The sequence below is a fragment of the Eriocheir sinensis genome, chromosome 7 (assembly GCF_024679095.1).
Source record: "Eriocheir sinensis breed Jianghai 21 chromosome 7, ASM2467909v1, whole genome shotgun sequence".
Taxonomy (NCBI): domain Eukaryota; kingdom Metazoa; phylum Arthropoda; class Malacostraca; order Decapoda; family Varunidae; genus Eriocheir; species Eriocheir sinensis.
In genome coordinates, this window is record NC_066515.1 from 11150117 (window position 1) to 11168248 (window position 18132).

At 44.3% G+C, this 18132-nt stretch overlaps 1 protein-coding gene across 1 annotated transcript in view; it reads right to left on the reverse strand.

Annotated features, from left to right (window-relative positions):
• Nucleotides 1-2940: 2940 nt before the first annotated feature.
• Nucleotides 2941-18132, reverse strand: part of LOC126992569 (hemicentin-1-like) — a 203252-nt gene continuing 188060 nt past the window's right edge. The window contains exons 12-14 of the mRNA XM_050851383.1: nt 16834-17017; nt 4880-5060; nt 2941-3115 (exon numbers count right to left, since the gene is read on the reverse strand). Of these exons, the coding sequence (XP_050707340.1) occupies nt 3025-3115; nt 4880-5060; nt 16834-17017 (456 nt within the window). The 3' untranslated portion in view covers nt 2941-3024. The remainder of the gene's footprint in view (nt 3116-4879; nt 5061-16833; nt 17018-18132) is intronic.

The following is an 18132-nucleotide window of genomic DNA, read 5'->3' on the forward strand; positions in this document are numbered from 1 at the left end:
CACACACAGAGACACACATACTATACATATACAGTCATGCATATGCGTCGCTGCTTCCTGTTTACGGTCCATGAATTTTTGATCGGTAAAAAGCATGAACCACATGTGGGTATAAAAATTATGAATTAGTGTAAAATCATTGTTTAAACCCATTAAAAAAAGAAAAAAGGGAAAACAGAACGAAAAAAAAATATACGCACGCTTTCCCGCTACCTGTGTTGTGGTTCTTAATTTTGTATCTGTGTGCGTGTGTGTGTGTGTGTGTGTGTGTGTGTGTGTGTGTGTGTGTGTGTGTGTCAGGTGCCCTCTTTGCCTCACCTACAGGTAACAGCGACCCGTTTCCTCCGTTTTCATTGAATGTTCGCCACTGTTTGGAATGCTCCTCTAACGGTTACTGCTTCGCTTCCAACAATTCAACCTCATTTTATTCCTTCGTGTCTTTCTCATCTTCTGCTTCGTTATCGCCTTATTCCCCTTCATCCTCTATTCTGGGAGATTCCACTTCCTACAATTATTATCAATTCTCCTCTATTTTTTTTTCGCTCAATATCGTGCAGCTCATTTTTAACCTCTTCTCTCATGTCTTCCAGTTGCCTTTCCTTCTTTTACAAACTACTTCCTCTGCTCTTTAACCTGAAACACGCTCCTCCTCCTCCTCCTCGTCGTCCTCCTCCTCCTCCCCGTCCTCGTTTTCGTCCTCCTCCTCGTCCTCCTCCTCCCCGTCCTCGTCCTCCTCCTCCTCTTCCTCCTCCTTTCTCCGACAAGCTAGAACACCTCGGTCTCAGGAAGTCAGGAAGGTCTCTCTAAGCAGGAATGAAAGGAGGAGAGAGAGACACAGAGAGAGAGAGAGAGAGAGAGAGAGAGAGAGAGAGAGAGAGAGAGAGAGAGAGAGAGAGAGAGAGAGAGGATGAGGATGGGAAAGAAAAATGGGGCAGGTGGGAAAATGTAGGGAGGGAAGGGAGACAGGAATGGGGCAAAGGGACGAAGGATCTGTAGAAAGCGGAACAGGAAAGGAGCAGTAGGAAGGGGAGGAACAGGAAAGGAGCAGTAGGAAGGGGAGGAACAGGAAAGGAGCAGTAGGAAGGGGAGGAACAGGAAAGGAGCAGTAGGAAGGGGAGGAACAGGAAAGGAGCAGTAGGAAGGGGAGGAACAGGAAAGGAGCAGCAGGGAAGGGGAGGAACAGGAAAGCAGCAGGAAGCAGGAGGAAGGAGGAACAGGATAGTAGCAGTAGGAAGGGGAGGAACAGGAAAGGAGCAGTAGGAAGGGGAGGAACAGGAAAGGAGCAGTAGGAAGGGGAGGAACAGGAAAGGAGCAGTAGGAAAGGGAGGAACAGGAAAGGAGCAGTAGGAAGGGAGGAACAGGAAAGGAGCAGTAGGAAGGGGAGGAACAGGAAAGGAGCAGTAGGAAGGGGAGAAACAGGAAAGGAGCAGTAGGAAAGGGAGGAACAGGAAAGGAGCAGTAGGAAGGGGAGGAACAGGAAAGGAGCAGTAGGAAGGGGAGGATGGTGCGCGGGGAGGGAAGGAGACAGGATACGGGTAAAGGGAAGGGGGAGTAAATTACTGTAGAAGGAAGATGGGAATGGAACAAGGGACAAGTTAAGGATTTGTCGGCGAGATAAACTTTGTAGGCATTCTTGAGGCGTCCTCCGTGAACCATGTCCCCAAGTGTCGCTACTGGTCCTTTGATACTTGCCTAATCCCCTCGTCCATCCCTACCCTTGCTCATTCCCATCCGTCCTGAAGTGTGGTAACGTTAGGAGTGGCGCCGGAAGGTAGGTCTATGCTACGCTTTCTTCTCAACTCTCTTCTTACTTACTCTCTCCCTAGTTTTTTTCTTCATGTACATTCCTACTCTACTCTTTTCTAACTTGCCCTATCCCTATTTATTCTGTCTATACATTACCTATGAATTTACTTATTATGTCCCTACTTATTCTATATATACTTAATCTCTCACCAATAACTTGCTACTCCCTTACTTATACTCGCCTCTCCTCCCACTTTTCCCTTTTTCATTCGCTCTTGCCTTCAGCTGGGGTTACCTTACCTACCCCTTCCCTCTCCCCTTCTCTTTCTCCCCTTGCTACTCTCCGCAAGTGCGATATCGTGAATGGTGGTGTTTGAAGGCATATATTTCCTTTCCCCTTTCAACCCCTTATCTATGTAACCTGATTCCTGCTCCCACTCACCCTTTCTTTCCATTATCTCTTTTGAAGTGAGAGGAAAGCTATAGGAAGGCTTCAACGTTTCTTCTGCTTATTCCTCTCCCCTCTGCCCCCCACCACTCTCACCTCTCCTTCGAATTTTCCTTCCTCTTTCTCTCCTCTCCAGGCTCTAGTATTCAGGCCTAAGTGACGCCCATTTACACCAACAAATTTGCTCTCTCTCTCTCTCTCTCTCTCTCTCTCTCTCTCTCTCTCTCTCCTCATCTTCGTTTCCTCTTCCTTGTCCTTGCTCTCCTTCCATCATACGCGCCCCCTTCATCTTTCACATTTTATTATCTCTTCATTTTTCGCTTTCCTTCAAGTTTGATCTTCCTCTTATGACCCTTTTGCACGACGCCTAAGCTTCCTCAGTCTCGCGGCTTTGGTCTTCAGTCTCACGAAAGAAGAAAAAGTGGAAGAAATAGAGAGAAAACAGGGAGTAGAAAGCTGTGACGAGAACGTCTATGATGATGATGATGATGATGATGGTGGTGATGGTGGTGGTGATGGTGGTGGTGATGTTGGTAGTGAAATGGATGAATGAACGAGGACACATCAAAGAGAAGGTTATTTTGGCATCCTAAGAAAATTATATAAAAAGAGGACGTTCATATCTGGTTGAATATCACGTATCCAATCGTGAGTTGTACGTGGAATTAAGCGACTTTTGCACACATGAAATGATAAAAGGAAATTAATCAACTAATATATCACTGCATAACACTCACTTTTAGTAAAACTGGAAAGTCATAAATGTTATAAGGTTATATTATACGAAAAATACACACAAACATACACAAGGAGGTACAAAAACTCCCTCATTAAGGATGGCTGGCTGGCTCACCTGTTGCGTCCTCACCTGAGAGCCGTTCACTGTGCCTCTCAGGCGGCGCCGAGTAGCCTCTTGTGCTCCTGGGGAAAGGCGAGACAGGCGGTCAGGCTTACGGCGCCGTGAGTGCATATTAATAGAAAAGTAAAGAGATGAAATTACATAGAATTACATAGAAAAACAGACCACACAGACCCCATGGTCCAGACTAGGTGGCCTGTCCTTAAACCTAAGTGAATCTACACTAATCAGATGGCTCCAAACGTTGCTTTTCTACTCTAGTTAATATCAAGTTCAAGGAAGTGACGGTCGAGCTTGTTTTTAAAGGAGTCAATCGTGTTACATTGGACCACTGACGGTGGGAGCTTATTCCATTCTCGCACTACAACGTTGGTGAAGAAAAATTTGGTGCAGTCTGAATTTACTTGTCTACATTTGAATTTTATGCCATTGTTCCTCGTTCGCAAAGTGTCATCGATCATAAACAATTTTGTTCTGTCTACATTCGTGAAACCATTAAGTATTTTAAAACATTCGATTAGTTTTCCTCGGAGGCGACGTTTCTCAAGAGATTTGTTGCGCAAGGAAGGGATCATTTTTGTTGCCCGACGCTGAACACCTTCTAATTTAGCAATGTCCTTTGCATGGTGAGGAGACCAAAACTGTACCGCACATTCTGACTAAACTATTGTAAAGCGGAAGTATTACATCTTTATTCTTGAATAAAAAGTTTATTTTAATGAAGCCCAGCATTCTGTTCGCTTTATTTGCTGCATCGATGCATTGATGTGAGAATTTGAGGTTTGACGCGATTTTGACCCCCAGGTCCTTAACGCATTGAACGCTTGTGAGTTTAACGCCGCGCATTTCGTAATCGAACTTCTTATTTCTTGTTGCAACTTGAAGGACCTGGCACTTGTTTAAAGGGCATTTCCCATCTATCCGACCAAGCTGAAACTTTGTGCAAATCCTCTTGGAGGCTTTGCCTGTCTTCGTCAGTGAGAACCGAATAACCAATCTTTGTGTCGTCTGCAAATTTACTAATGTGATTATTGAGTCCAACATAAATCAATATTTGTGGTGTCGATAAATGTTTCGGTTATAGCAATTATGTCAATTTTTTTTTGTTAGAGCAAGACATCTCAGTTCATCAAATTTGTTTCTTAAGCTACGCGCATTGAAACTAAGGATGTTTAAGTTATCTAGAGGCTTGGTAATAGAGGTGGTGGTACTTGCGAGATCACAGTTACGGGTTTGATGCGATGCATGGCGTCTATTTACATGTGGGGGGTTGGAAGGACGTGGCTGAGGGTCGTTTTTTGATCGGGTGTCACGTACTGCGTCGTTGAGGAGCCTTCCGAATCTGGCTGCCCCGATGGAAGACAGGTGAGAGAGGTGGTCAGGCTTCCGACGCCGTGAGAAAGGTGGCCCATTTTAATAGTAAGGGAAAAATGTCACACAGTAAACCCCGAATATGTATAAAGAAATCATGTGACACGCAAATCCATAGTGTAGAACAGGTGATGTTAATGTAAGGGTACGAAGGACTTAGATAACACTACAGATTTCTTATAGACATATGAAAATTACATGGGATAAAACAATGGATATATCATTGAAAAATTTAGTTTGTCAAGAAATATGGCATATGGTCCAAAATAAAAAGCACCTATTATGTTATCATGGACAAACGGATATCAAACAAGAGGGGAAAAAAGACAAATAATCAAATATCCCTGCATGCTTCCCCGTCGCTATCACATCATCACCACACAACTCTACCTATTCCCGTGTCCCTCACCTCCCTCACCACAAACCTTCACGACCATCAGCCAACATCGTCTCACCTATTTCTAGCGGTAATCAGATCTCTGTCGTGCCGTCGCGCCCAGAGGCAGCGCCCAGCCAGGCCCGCCGCCGCCGCCACAGTCAGAACAGCGGCCGCCACCATCAGGCTCACCAGCAGAAGCCCGCCGCCAAAGTCGCCGCCGCCAACGTCGCCACCGCCTTCACCACCCTGTTCGTCCCCTGTGGAAATATTTAACGCGATAAGCGGCCTGCAAAAGGACTTGAAGGGTGGGGTGGGGGGGGTGGGGGGGTTCGAGAGAGAGAGAGAGAGAGAGAGAGAGAGAGAGAGAGAGAGAGAGAGAGAGAGAGTGTGTGTGTGTGTGTGTGTGTGTGTGTGTGTGTGTGTGTGTGTGTGTGTGTGTGTGTGTGTGTGTGTGTGTGTGCAGGAAAGCAAAAAAACAAAAAGAGAAAAAAGGATGTTGCGTGTGCACAGGGACAGAATATGACGGGTAAGTGTGAGGTGAGATGGAATGAGACGAGGAGGCGAGGACGCAAGGCGTATGTTCAAAAGGGAAGCAGTGAATGGAAGGGGCGAGGCGGCGGAAGGTGGAAGAAGATAGGGTTGGTAGCGAGGGTAGTAGTGAATGGAAGGGACGAGGTTGCGAGTTGTTGTCGGGAATAACAGGCAGCGAGAGTAGCGAGGGCATACACAGGTGGACGGATAGGTATAGCGGGTAAGGTAACTCGTAACTAACGTTACAAAAGACTAATCGTAGAACTTTTCTCATAACACCAACAGTGACTCTCATGCACTGCTCATTACAGCGGGGAAGTTAAGGAAGTTCACTAACTTTCCAGTCCATTATGTGAAGGAAGAAAATAGGATCCTGCAATTGAGGCGGGTCGTGGGTGTCACTGGTCCGTGTCAAGGGACAAAGAAGAGCAGGAGGAAGAGGACGAAGAGAAGAGGCAAGAAAAGGATGACGGAAAGGAGGAACAAGAGGAGGAGAACGACCGAGAGGACAAAAAAGATGGCGTGGGTAAGAAGAGAAGGGCGATAAAGAGAAGAGAATGAGTATACTTGTGCAAGAACGAGGAGTAGATAGAGAAAGAAGTGTAGGAGAAAGAGGAAGTACTAAAGAAAGTATAGGATAAAGGAAGGAAAAAATTTGATGAATATTAACAAAATGAAAACGAAAACTTAAGATGAGTTTCTCGTTCGTCCAGTGCTGGAATTAGAAGAGCTGGGGAATTCCACAAAAGAGAGAGAGAGAGAGAGAGAGAGAGAGAGAGAGAGAGAGAGAGAGAGAGAGAGAGAGAGAGAGAGAGAGAGAGAGAGAGAGAGATTAACATAGATTTACATAGAAAATCAGACAACACAGACCCCATGATCCAGACTAAGTGGCCTGTCCTTAAGCCCAAGTGGTTTTACATTAATCAGATGCCTCCAAAACGTTGCATTTCTACTCTAGTTAATATCAAGTTGAAGGAAGTGACGGTCGAGCTCTTTTTAAAGAAGTCAATCGTATTACACTGGACCACTGAAGGTGGGACCTTATTCCATTCTCGCACTACAACGTTGATGAAGAAAAATTTGGTGCAGTCTGAATTTACCTGTCTACATTTGAGTTTTATGCCATTGTTCCTCGTTCGCAAAGTGTCATCGATCATAAACAATTTTGATATGTCTACATTCGTGAAACCATTAAGTATTTTAAAACATTCGATCAATTTTCCTCAGAGGAGAAGTTTCTCAAGAGAGAACATGTTAAGGGTGGAATGCCTTTCTTCGTAGGATTTGTTGCGCAAGGAAGGGATCATTTTTGTTGCCCGACGCTGAACACCTTCTAATTTAGCAATGTCCTTTGCATGGTGGGGAGACCAAAACTGTACCGCATATTCCAAGTGGGGTCTGACTAAACTATTGTAGAGCGGAAGTATTACATCTTTATTCTTGAATAAAAAGTTTCTTTTAATGAAGACCAACATTCTGTTCGCTTTATTTGCTGCATCGATGCATTGCTGATTTTGACCCCAAAGTCCTTAACGCATTGAACACTTGTGAGTTTAACGCCGCGCATTTCGTAATCGAACTTTTTATTCCTTGTTCCAATTTTCATTCCGTGGAACACCATCTCTCCTCCTCTAAACCTCATCTTCTCTTCCTCACCGAAACACAGGTTTCTGAGGCTACTGACAGCAATCTCTACTCTGTTCCCTCCTACTATCTCTATCCTAAATTTCAATCCAAAGCTGGATGTTGCGCCTACGTGCGCAACGACATCATTTGCTCTCGTGCTCACGACCTTGACTCTTCTGTTCTGAATTGTCCACCATCTGGCTAAGACTTCATTGTCATTCTATTACTAAATACATCTGTGCTGTTTATCCCTCACATAACTCTACTAACTATGTAAAATTCTTTGACTATTTGAATTCCTAAAGTGGAGCACATCTTCACTCACTCTCCCTTCGCTGACATCTCACTTGGGAGATTTCAGTGTTCAATACCACCTTTGTCTTTCATCCTCTTTCACTGACCAGCCTGGTGAACAAGCCTACACCTTTGCTCTCCTCAACGACCTAGAGCAGTTGGTTAAGCACAATACACGTATTCCCGACCGTCTTGGAGACAGGCCCAACATTCTAGACCTCATCCTTACCTCTAATCCTTCTGCTTACTCTGTCAAACTGTTATCTCCGTTGGGCTCCTCCGATCGTAACCTCATTTCTGTTTCCTGTCCTATCGCTCCTGTACATCCTCTGGACCCACCGAAGAGGCGATGCTTCTGGGATTTTGCTTCAGCTCGGTGGGATGACCTGAAGATGTACTTTTCCGATTTCCCGTGGAATGATCACTGCTTCCAGTGATGTGTGTGTGCCCAGCGCATCTCAGAGGTGATTGTCACTGGAATGGAGGCTTACATTCCACGTTCTTTATCTACTCCTCATGCTAAAAAGCCTTGGTTTAATCATGCTTGTTCTCGTGCTATTAAAGATAAAGAGGCAGCTCACAAAAGGTTCCAGAGCCTTCGAACTCCCGCTAACTATGAACTTTACATATCAGCCCGGAATCGTGCCAAATATATTCTCCGACCTACCAAAACTTCTTTTATCAATAGAAAAAGTCAACACCTTGCTTCTTCTAATTCTTCCCGTGACTTCTGGCATCTAGCCAAAAATATATCCTCCAATTTCACTTCTTCCTCTTTCCCTCCTGTCCTTAACCCTGACGGCGGCACTGCCGTCTCATCTGTCTCTAAGGCTGAGCTCTTAGCTCAAACTTTCTGTAAGAACTCCACCCTGGACGATTCTGGGCATATTCCTCCTACTCATCCCCCCTCTGACTCCTTTATGCCTGTTATTAAGATTCTTCTAAATGATGTTTTCTATGCCCTCTCTGGCCTCAACTCTCAGAAGGCTTATGACCTGATGGAGTGCCTCCTATTGTCCTTAAAAACTGTGCTTCCGTGCTGACACCCTGCCTGGTCAAACTCTTTCGTCTCTGCCTATCAACATCTACCTTTCCTTCCTGCTGGAAGTATGCCTTTGTACAGTCTGTGCCTAAGAAGGGTGACCGTTTCAATTCCTCAAACTACCGCCCTATTGCTTTACTTTCATGTATATCTAAAGCTTTTGAATCAATCCTTAACCGGAAGATTCAAAAGCACCTTTCCACTTCTAACCTTCTATCTGATCGCCAGTATGGGTTCCGCAAGGGGCGTTCTACTGGCGATCTTCTTGCTCTCTTAACTGACTCTTGGTCATCCTCTCTTAGCCGTTTCGGTGAAACTTTCTCTGTTGCGCTAGACATATCGAAAGCCTTCGATAGAGTCTGGCACAAGTCTTTGCTTTCTAAACTGCCCTCTTTCGGATTCTATCCCTCTCTCTGTTCCTTTATCTCCAGTTTCCTTTCCGGCCGTTCTATCTCTGCGGTGGTAGACGGTCACTGTTCATCCCCTAAACCTATCAACAGTGGTGTTCCACAGAGCTCTGTCCTATCACCCACTCTCATCCTGTTATTCATCAATGATCTTCATTCCATAACAAACAGTCCTGTCCACTCATACGCCGACGACTCCACTCTGCATTATTCAACTTCTTTCAATAGAAGACCATCACAACAGGAAGTACACGACTCCAGACTGGAGGCTGCAGAACGATTAACCTCAGACCTTGCTATCATTTCCGATCGGGGCAGAAGGAACCTTGTGTCCTTCAATGCCTCAAAAACTCAATTTCTCCACCTATCAACTCGACACAATCTTCCAAACACCTATCCCATATTCTTCGACAACACTCAGCTATCACCATCTTCAACACTGAACATCCTTGGTCTATCCTTAACTCAAAATCTCAACTGGAATCTTCACATCTCCTCTCGCTAAATCAGTTTTCTCGAGGTTGGGCGTTCTGTATCGTCTCCGCCAGTTCTTCTCTCCCGAGCAGTTGCTATCCATATACAGGGGCCTTGTCCGCCCTCGTATGGAGTATGCATCTCACGTGTGGGGGGGCTCCACTCACACAGCTCTTCTGGACAGAGTGGAGTCTAAGGCTCTTCGTCTCATCAGATCTTCTCCTCCTACGGATAGTCTTCTACCTCTTAAATTCCGTCGCGATGTTGCCTCTTTTTTCTATCTTCTATCGATATCTCCACGCTGACTGCTCTTCTGAACTTGCTAACTGCATGCCTCCCCCCCCTCCCGTTGCCCCGCTGCACACGACTTTTTACTCATGCTCATCCCTATACTGTCCAAATCCCTTATGCAAGAGTTAACCAGCATCTTCACTCTTTCATCCCTCACGCTGGTACACTCTGGAACAATCTTCCTTCATCTGTATTTCCTCCTGCCTACGACTTGAACTCTTTCAAGAGAAAGGTATCAGGACACCTCTCCTCCCGAAATTCTTTCGGCCACCTCTTTTGATTCTTTTTTTAGGAGCAGCGAGTAGCGTTTTTTTTATTTATTATTGTTTCCTTTTTTGTGTGCCCTTGAGGTGTCTCCTTTGTTGTAAAAGAAAAAAAAATGTCTACGTTAAAGGGCATCTCCCATCTATCCGACCAAGCTGACATTTTGTGCAAATCCTCCTGGAGGCTTTGCCTGTCTTCGTCAGTGAGAACCGAGTTACCAATCTTTGTGTCGTCTGCAAATTTACTAATGCGATTATTGAGTCCAACATCCACATCGTAGATGTAAATAATGAGGAGCACTGGGCCAAGAACCGCTCCCTGAGGGACGCCACTAGTGACCGGTGCCCACTCTGAGTTAAATCCGTCAATCACCACTCTGTGTTGTCTGTTGCTCAACCAATTCGCGATCCATTGGTTTACTTGTCCGTCAATACCTATTTACTTCATTTTATAAAGTAATTTATGAAGTGGGACTTTATCAAACGCTTTCTAGAAATCAAGATAGACTATGTCCAATGATTTGGTTACGTCATAAACTGAGAAAATGTTGTTATAAAAGGTCAATAGGTTTGATAGGCAGGATCTTTCGTTACGGAAGCTGTGTTGTGAATCCCCAATTAGAGAGAGAGAGAGAGAGAGAGAGAGAGAGAGAGAGAGAGAGAGAGAGAGAGAGAGAGAGAGAGAGAGAGAGAGAGAGAGAGAGAGAGAGAGAGAGAGAGAGAGAGGAGAAAATGACGGTTTCCGCTCGGCCCACTACATCATTTCCACGAGCAATTTAGGGAAAGGCCTTATGTTACCTAACTTTGAAGAAGGAATTTTGTGAAGTGCAGCAACTGTGCTTCCAGTCCTTCACGTTGAAGTAACAGTTCAAGCCAAACTACATTTAACAAACCCAACACAAATGTTAACCCAAAAAGAGTTAAAACGTATTTCTTTACGTTTTTATCTTATTCCTCCTATTCATTCTGCTCCTCCTTCTTGTCTGTTGATTCACCTGCTTCTGCTCCTTCTCTTACTTGTAGAGTTGTTTCTCTTTCTATTCTTTCCCTACTTCAGCTGGAACTGCTGTTTCTTCTACGTACTGCGTAACCTCCTCCTCCGCTTCCAAATTATCCCCCTTCCCGTACTGTTGATTCACCTGCTACTGCTATTTCTGCTCTTACTTGTATATACAATTGCTCCTCGTCATATTTCTTTCTCTCTTCGAGCTGGTACTCCTCCTCCTCCTCCTCCTCTTACTGTAGTTCAGTAACCCTCAGTCTTGTTAGTGAAATTACTCTACAGTGACTTATGTGAGCGTGCCGTGCATCTTACCACTCTCTCTCTCTCTCTCTCTCTCTCTCTCTCTCAAGCTGGGGCTGATGAATGATGAAAGATTATTGAGAGGGGGTGTTGAAGGAAATGGGGATAATGATTAAACATGAAGGATGGAGGGAATAGGGAGGGGAGGGTGGTATACCTCTAATCCCCCTTTCCAACCTGGGGTCGCAACCTCAAGTGGGGTTGCCAAGCGTTTTTCCTGGGGTCGCCAAGACCTCAAAATATCAAACATGGTGTTATTATAATGCACTAACTCATATACAACTAAACTAGTGGGGTCGAGGTCATATTTAGAGATGCATGATTGGGGTCGCCTGAGTAAAAGGTTGGGAACCATTGATTTAGGGGAAGGGGAGAAGGGGGTTAGGGAAGTGTGTGTTAGCTCTATTAGAAAGCCACTGTAATAAGCCTTAGGAAGGATGAATTCATGTAATCCGCAAAAAGTTTCCCTGAGCATTGCTGGTTTCAATGTGTGTGTGTGTGTGTGTGTGTGTGTGTGTGTGTGTGTGTGTGTGTGTGTGTGTGTGTGTGTGTGTGTGTGTGTGTGTGTGTGTGTGTGTGTGTGTGTGTGTGTGTGTGTGTGTGTGTGTGTGTGTGTGTGTGTGTGTGTGTGTGTGTGTGTGTGTGTGTGTGTGTGTGTGTGTGTGTGTGTGTGTGTGTGTGTGTGTGTGTGTGTGTGTGTGTGTGTGTGTGTGTGTGTGTGTGTGTGTGTGTGTGTGTGTGTGTGTGTGTGTGTGTGTGTGTGTGTGTGTGTGTGTGTGTGTGTCATTGCTGAGTATATTAGTTGCGTGACAAATTAAAACATTATCCTTCCGTGTCGTTTCTGAGGTTCAGTAAAACTTGCGACAGAGTGAGTTTAATTTGCTTCGTTATCAGGGCACGAGAAACTTTAATAAGCAGAGGCAATGGACTTGGGAGGAAGTATGCATAACAATGTCTCTCTCTCTCTCTCTCTCTCTCTCTCTCTCTCTCTCTCTCTCTCTCTCTCTCTCTCTCTCTCTCCCTATGACACTTACCCCCTATCTACCCCCCACACAGGTGCCTATTCTCCTCATCAACAAGGCAACAGGTGGGTGGGTGGGTGGGGCGGGGCGGGGATGGGGATCGAGTTCTCTCTTTTATTTGACGGAGCCCGAGGCGTGTCTGGGAGACAATCCGAAGAAGGAAATCGGAACCTTTCAATTCACTTAATCTTACATAAAATCCATCATACTTTTTTATCTAAACCCATTCAATCCGTTCCCCTCTCTCTCTCTCTCTCTCTCTCTCTCTCTCTCTCTCTCTCTCTCTCTCTCTCTCTCTCTCTCTCTCTCTCTCTCTCTCTCTCTTATTTGAAACTCAGCCATTCTCGGTGTGAAACGGATTGAGAGTGAAAATATGTGAGCCTGGTTTCCTTCCCTTCCTATTCTTGTCTAAATTACCCTTTCTCTCCCTTCCTCTACCTCCCAGCAATATGTAATGGCCCTGTCAGTAGTCCTCACCGTAGTTACTGATTCCACTTGAAGGTTCTGTCCGCCCCGCCTTGGCAATATCACTCGCCCCGTCCCGCTTACCCCGTCCCCCTCCCTCCGATTCCTGAGATTATCATTATTTCGGCTAACTCTGCCTATTTTCTATTTTTTGTGATGTTTTTTTTTCACTTTCGACTATCTTTTTCTTTGACGTGCATGTGGTTTGATTTTATTCCTTATCTTTTTGTTTGATTTATATGTAGCGTCAAGCCAGTGAACCCAACACTAAGGACCGGACATTTGCCCCAGCCCTGTCATTAAGCCGCGAATTTTGGAAAATCAACCGCTTTGGTGCTAATCGCCATAACTCCCTTATTTCTGGGGCTACGGAAATATTTTTGGTATCAATCGACGGCAAAATGAAAGGGCTATGTTTTTAAATAAGCGACCGGGCTCAAAAACCGACTCGAAAGGGTAAAAAATCGAATAAATTCGCAAAAAGAAAAAAACGACTGAAAAAAAAATCGAGTTCCCAACCTTGAAATATACTCATTTTGTGAGAATTTAAAAAAACTTATTTAACAAATAATTTAGCCCTACAAATGTGCTTTCCAATATGATGCAAAACATTTTCTTACACTTAGTAGTTTCGTCGCTAGAACTCGAAACGTAAACCCTGTCGAGAGCGATTTTGACGAACTCCAGACACTTTGCCGTTTTTGTCTAGTGTGGCATTGCTATTGCCTCTAGAAGGCTGTAATTTGGCACGTAGCCCCTCTTGGCAATGTCGTTTGACCAGCACGAAGGTTTTTGTGATAGCTCGATTCCAAAATTGTCGTCGAACCGTCACAAAATAGCCTGTTTTTCGACCCTTTTGTCGCGATTTGGACACGTGCTGATTTTTTGCTTATAACTTTATTTATTTAGTGCTTTCCATTTTTTTTTCTTATTATCAATTTGTATTAAGGCAAACGACTCAGGTGAAAAATGCAAAAATTATCGAAAATGAGAAACATCGTCAGTGATCACCCTAAAGGCATAGAGAAAACATTACTGGAAGAATTTTTACCGACCGAGTTTAAATGGGCATTTAAATCGCCGTTTAAATCACCCCGCGTGCTCAGTCAAGGTCACGTGAGGCAGAAGATACCTTTAGAAAAAAAATTGTAGGAAAAACACTGTAGTATTTAGACACGAATAGTTTTCTCTCTGGTGGTGTCTGATACTTTCTCCTGTGCGCGCGGGACAATACTGTCCCGTAGCTCTCACTAGAATTCATCAGTGTTGCCAGATTAGCCGTTTTTCGGCTAGATTTAGCCGGATTTAGCGGATTCTAGCCAGAAAAAATTGTTTTTAGCCGATAGCCGGAAAAAGCAGCCGAAGCCCTCCCAAAGTTAGCCATTTTTTAGCCGATTTTCTGCGATAAAGAAATTTTCGTGTGAATAGAACATTGTTTATATAAATTACTAGGTTATGGAATAAATTATCGTTAGAAATGTTTTATATTTATATTATAAGTATTGGGAAATTGTGGCGGTGGTGATAGTTGATAGCAGAAGGTGGGGAGCCGAGGGGAAGGGTTGGGCGAAGTCGTAACTCGTAACCAACAACAGTTCGTCTGACAAGTATCCTTCCTGTCATGATTCTGTCGCCGCGCCGTCCCAGTACGGTATCACACCAGTGACTGTTTGACTCACGTGTGTAACGGTGCGTTTGCCGTTCAGTGTGCATTACCCTGCCCAACCGTCGCTATCACAGCCCAGTACCTACGTACCAGTGACTGTTTGACTCACGTGCGTAACGGTGCGTTTGCCGTTCAGTGTGCATTACCCTGCCCAAACGTCGCTATCACAGTACCAAGGGAAGATCATTATTATTATTATTTTTTTTTTACAGGGAAACATGGCTAAGGAAATTAAGCAGCGAACATACACACAGAAGTTTAGAAAACAGTGGCTGCAAGATGATATATGCAAGGACTGGATCGCAGAAGTTCCTAACGACGAAAAAAGTGTTCTTTGCAAATATTGTAAATCAACTTTCAGAGCAAAATATTATGACATAAAGGATCACGCAAAGAGCAAGAAACACCAAGTGAACAGTGCACCCTTTTCTTCTTCCCGACAAGCAAAAATAAGTTTTACCAAGGTTAAGTCTCGTGATGTGGCTCGAGCTGAAGCTCATTTAGCACTTTTCGTTGCCAAACACTGTGCCATTAGTTCATGTGATCACCTAGTGGATGTAGTGAAAAAGTGTTTCAGTGATAAAACGTCATCAGAAGTTGCAATGCACAGAACTAAATGCACTGCAATAATCAAACACGTTCTGATGCCCCACTTTGTTACTAAGTTGAAAGAGGACATAGGTGACAGGAAGTACAGTATTTTACTGGATGAATCCACAGATATTGCTGTTAATAAATACCTGGGATTAGCAATAAATTACTTCAGTGAACATTCACAGACACTAGTTTCTACTTTCTTGCATCTCGCACCACTACAAGAATGTGATGCAAGGGGCATCGTTGATGCTCTGAAGACATCTCTACATGCATATGGACTGAACATACAGAACATGATTGGAATTGGAACTGACAACGCTAGTGTGATGGTTGGTATTAACAATGGTGTTTATAAGCAACTAAAAGAAGAAGTTCCTTCTTTAGTGCATATTCGCTGTATATGTCATTCAGTCCAGTTAGCTGTGTCACACGCAAGTTCTGTAACCTTGCCAAGGAATCTAGAATTTCTCGTGAGTGAGACTTATAACTGGTTTGCCAGATCGTCCACAAGACAAATGGCATATAAGGACTTATTCAAACTGATAAATGATGGACATGAGCCTCTTAAAATTGTACAAGCCTGCCACACCCGTTGGCTATCTATTGCTTCTGCAGTGCAAAGAATATGTGACCAGTGGTTGGAGCTGAAAACTCATTTCAGTCTGACAAAAGCGTCAGAAAAGTGCTACACATCAGAAATGTTGCATGCCATGTACAGTGATGAATTCAGCCATGCTTACATGATTTTTCTGAAGTCTGTCTTAAGTGAGGTACAGAGGGTGAACAAGGTATTTGAATCTAACATCCGTGACCCCTCAAAATTGTTAGATGATTTGACATTGCTGATTGAAAGTCTAGTAAATAGAGTCATATTGCCAAGCAACCAGCATCGCATAGATCCCTTCACTTGCAACCTGGAAGAGTATGTGGCCCCCAAGGTGAATCTTGGATACGAAACTGAGAAACTGTTATCAGACCTGCCCAAGCATGAATCTGCGAATTTAGAGGGGAATCTACAGGAAAGATGCAAACATTTCCTTTTGACTCTAATCACAGAACTTCGCCATAGGCTTCCAGACAACGTGCGCGTATTGAGAACCATGTCACTATTCAGTGTTGGAAACACTCTCCGTGTGGTAAAGAACTCCATTGCCCCTCTCTTGGAACTATTAAATGTTAGTGCAGAGGATATAACAAAAATTGAGCTGTCTGTCTCTCTTCATTATCTACTCGACCATGGCGTACCTTCTTCAAGCAGGCAATCCTCTTGACAATGGCAGCCTTTCTTCTTGGCATTTGAACTGGATGAACCCAGCATCATCAGCAGTTTTGTCATAAGAGGAAAAAAAGGCAGTGTGGGGGTAGAGCGTACATACCTATGTCCAGCCTCTGCGTGACAAGGACACGCACTGATGAATTGAATTCATCGCACCAAAGCCGTTGATTTTCCAAAATTCGCGGCTTAATGACAAGGGCGCCGCAAAATCAAGAGTCCGCCGTCCATTATTTGAGATGTCACTGGTCAAGCCAATTTATCTATATTTGAACTTTTTTGTATTGCTCCCATGCGTATCTCTGATTTTGTTTTCCATCGCCATAGATCTTAAAAAGCTTTCCTGTCGATTTCTTTTTAGCGTCGTGGTTTGTTTTCACTGAACTTTATATTTTTATTTTGCTGATTACGTTATTACTAGACCTCCTTCAGTTTAAAGTTTGTGTACATTTCGTCTCAGCAAAGTGAATTCTGTTTTTTTTATTTCCTTCCTTTACTTGTCTCAATATCGCGGTAGGTCTGGTTTCTAATTTGCTTCCTTATTGTACTGTTATTTTATTTTATAATGAGACTCTTGGTATCGTGCCACTGTTAAGTACCTTGCTCTCTTGACTGTTTATATTATCTCATTGGATGTTGTGTTCACTGATCTTGAAAATATGTTTGTCTGTGTCTGTCTCTTTTCATGTGACTGGAACGACTTCTCTCTCTCTCTCTCTCTCTCTCTCTCTCTCTCTCTCTCTCTCTCTCTCTCTCTCTCTCTCTCTGTTACTCACTCATCCTGTTCTCGGCCATCTTGTATGTGAGCGCCTCCAGCTTCACGGGGTCGGAGCTGCCCAGCTTGTTCCTCGCTGTCACCTGGATGATATAGTCAAGGCCAGGTGTGAGGCCCTCCAGGGTGAAAGTCGGGGACTCGGAGGTCACATTCACCTGTCCCCGGCCCGTCACCGCCTCGAACACCTGCCGAGGAGAGGACGCAGGTGGTGGGAGGGGTCAGGTTGTCGGTGGAGAGGGGAGAGATGCTGTAACAGGTTATGGACATTTGAAATTCTTGGATCAAGTTAATCTTTTAGGTGGACATATTTTGCACAGGTTATTTAACAAACACAGGTGGCGGCCAGGGACAGGTGTGGGAGAATGATGGGAGGGATGTAGAGTAATGCTCCCGGATCCATTTAGGAAAGCGTTGCTCTTTGTGCACAGGTCATTATAAAACCAGTTCAAGAGTAATAAAAATGATTGCCAACAGGAAATACGATCAATAAACAATAATGAGGTATGCTGCGCAAGGCCATGCATTTTGAGATTATTGGATGTGATTTTACTAAAGATTCATGTTATCAGATACAATTTGATGAAAAGAGGAATGAAAATTTTGATTAAAAAGTGACCAATGGTGAGACAGAAGATGTCGTCACTATTTTTTCACTAATATTGAGTCATATATTCTTATTCACTCCAGTTTGGTGATTCATTTGGATCACTCCAGAAGGAATGGATTCGTTTATATAATATAGTGCAGGCGGTGGCTGAGTGGTTAGCGTGCGGGACCAACATTCACCGAGTTCTGGACGACGCCCGTTCGAATCCGGCCGCTATCACCTGGAATTTTTCAGTCACCGCCGAGTGGCCTAAGACTACCCACATGCTGTCCTAAAGACCACTCATCAACCCGGACTCTAAAAGAAACCGTCCAAGTGAATCAAGAATGAGTTATTGGGGGCAGCATGAGCCAAGATAAATGGCGCCACTATAAAAATTGCCTGCGCCATGACGGGCCGGGGCCGACCACCAGGCCCCTGGAGAAAGCCTACCGGCGCCATAGGCTAACACGTAAAAAAAAAAGAATCACATTAAAAAGGGAATTATTGCACTGTTTATGAATCACAACGCTGTCCCATTTATCCGCCTAAAAAATAGTACTCCGGAGTCCACACAGCCACCACGTACACGCAACAAGGTGGAGGGGAAGCACTGTTGTGCCGCGTGCGATGGAAACCTCGTCCCATCTGTCATAGCCGAGGCTTGACATGATGACAATTTTTAGACATTCCTCATGACTCCCCCCCTCTACC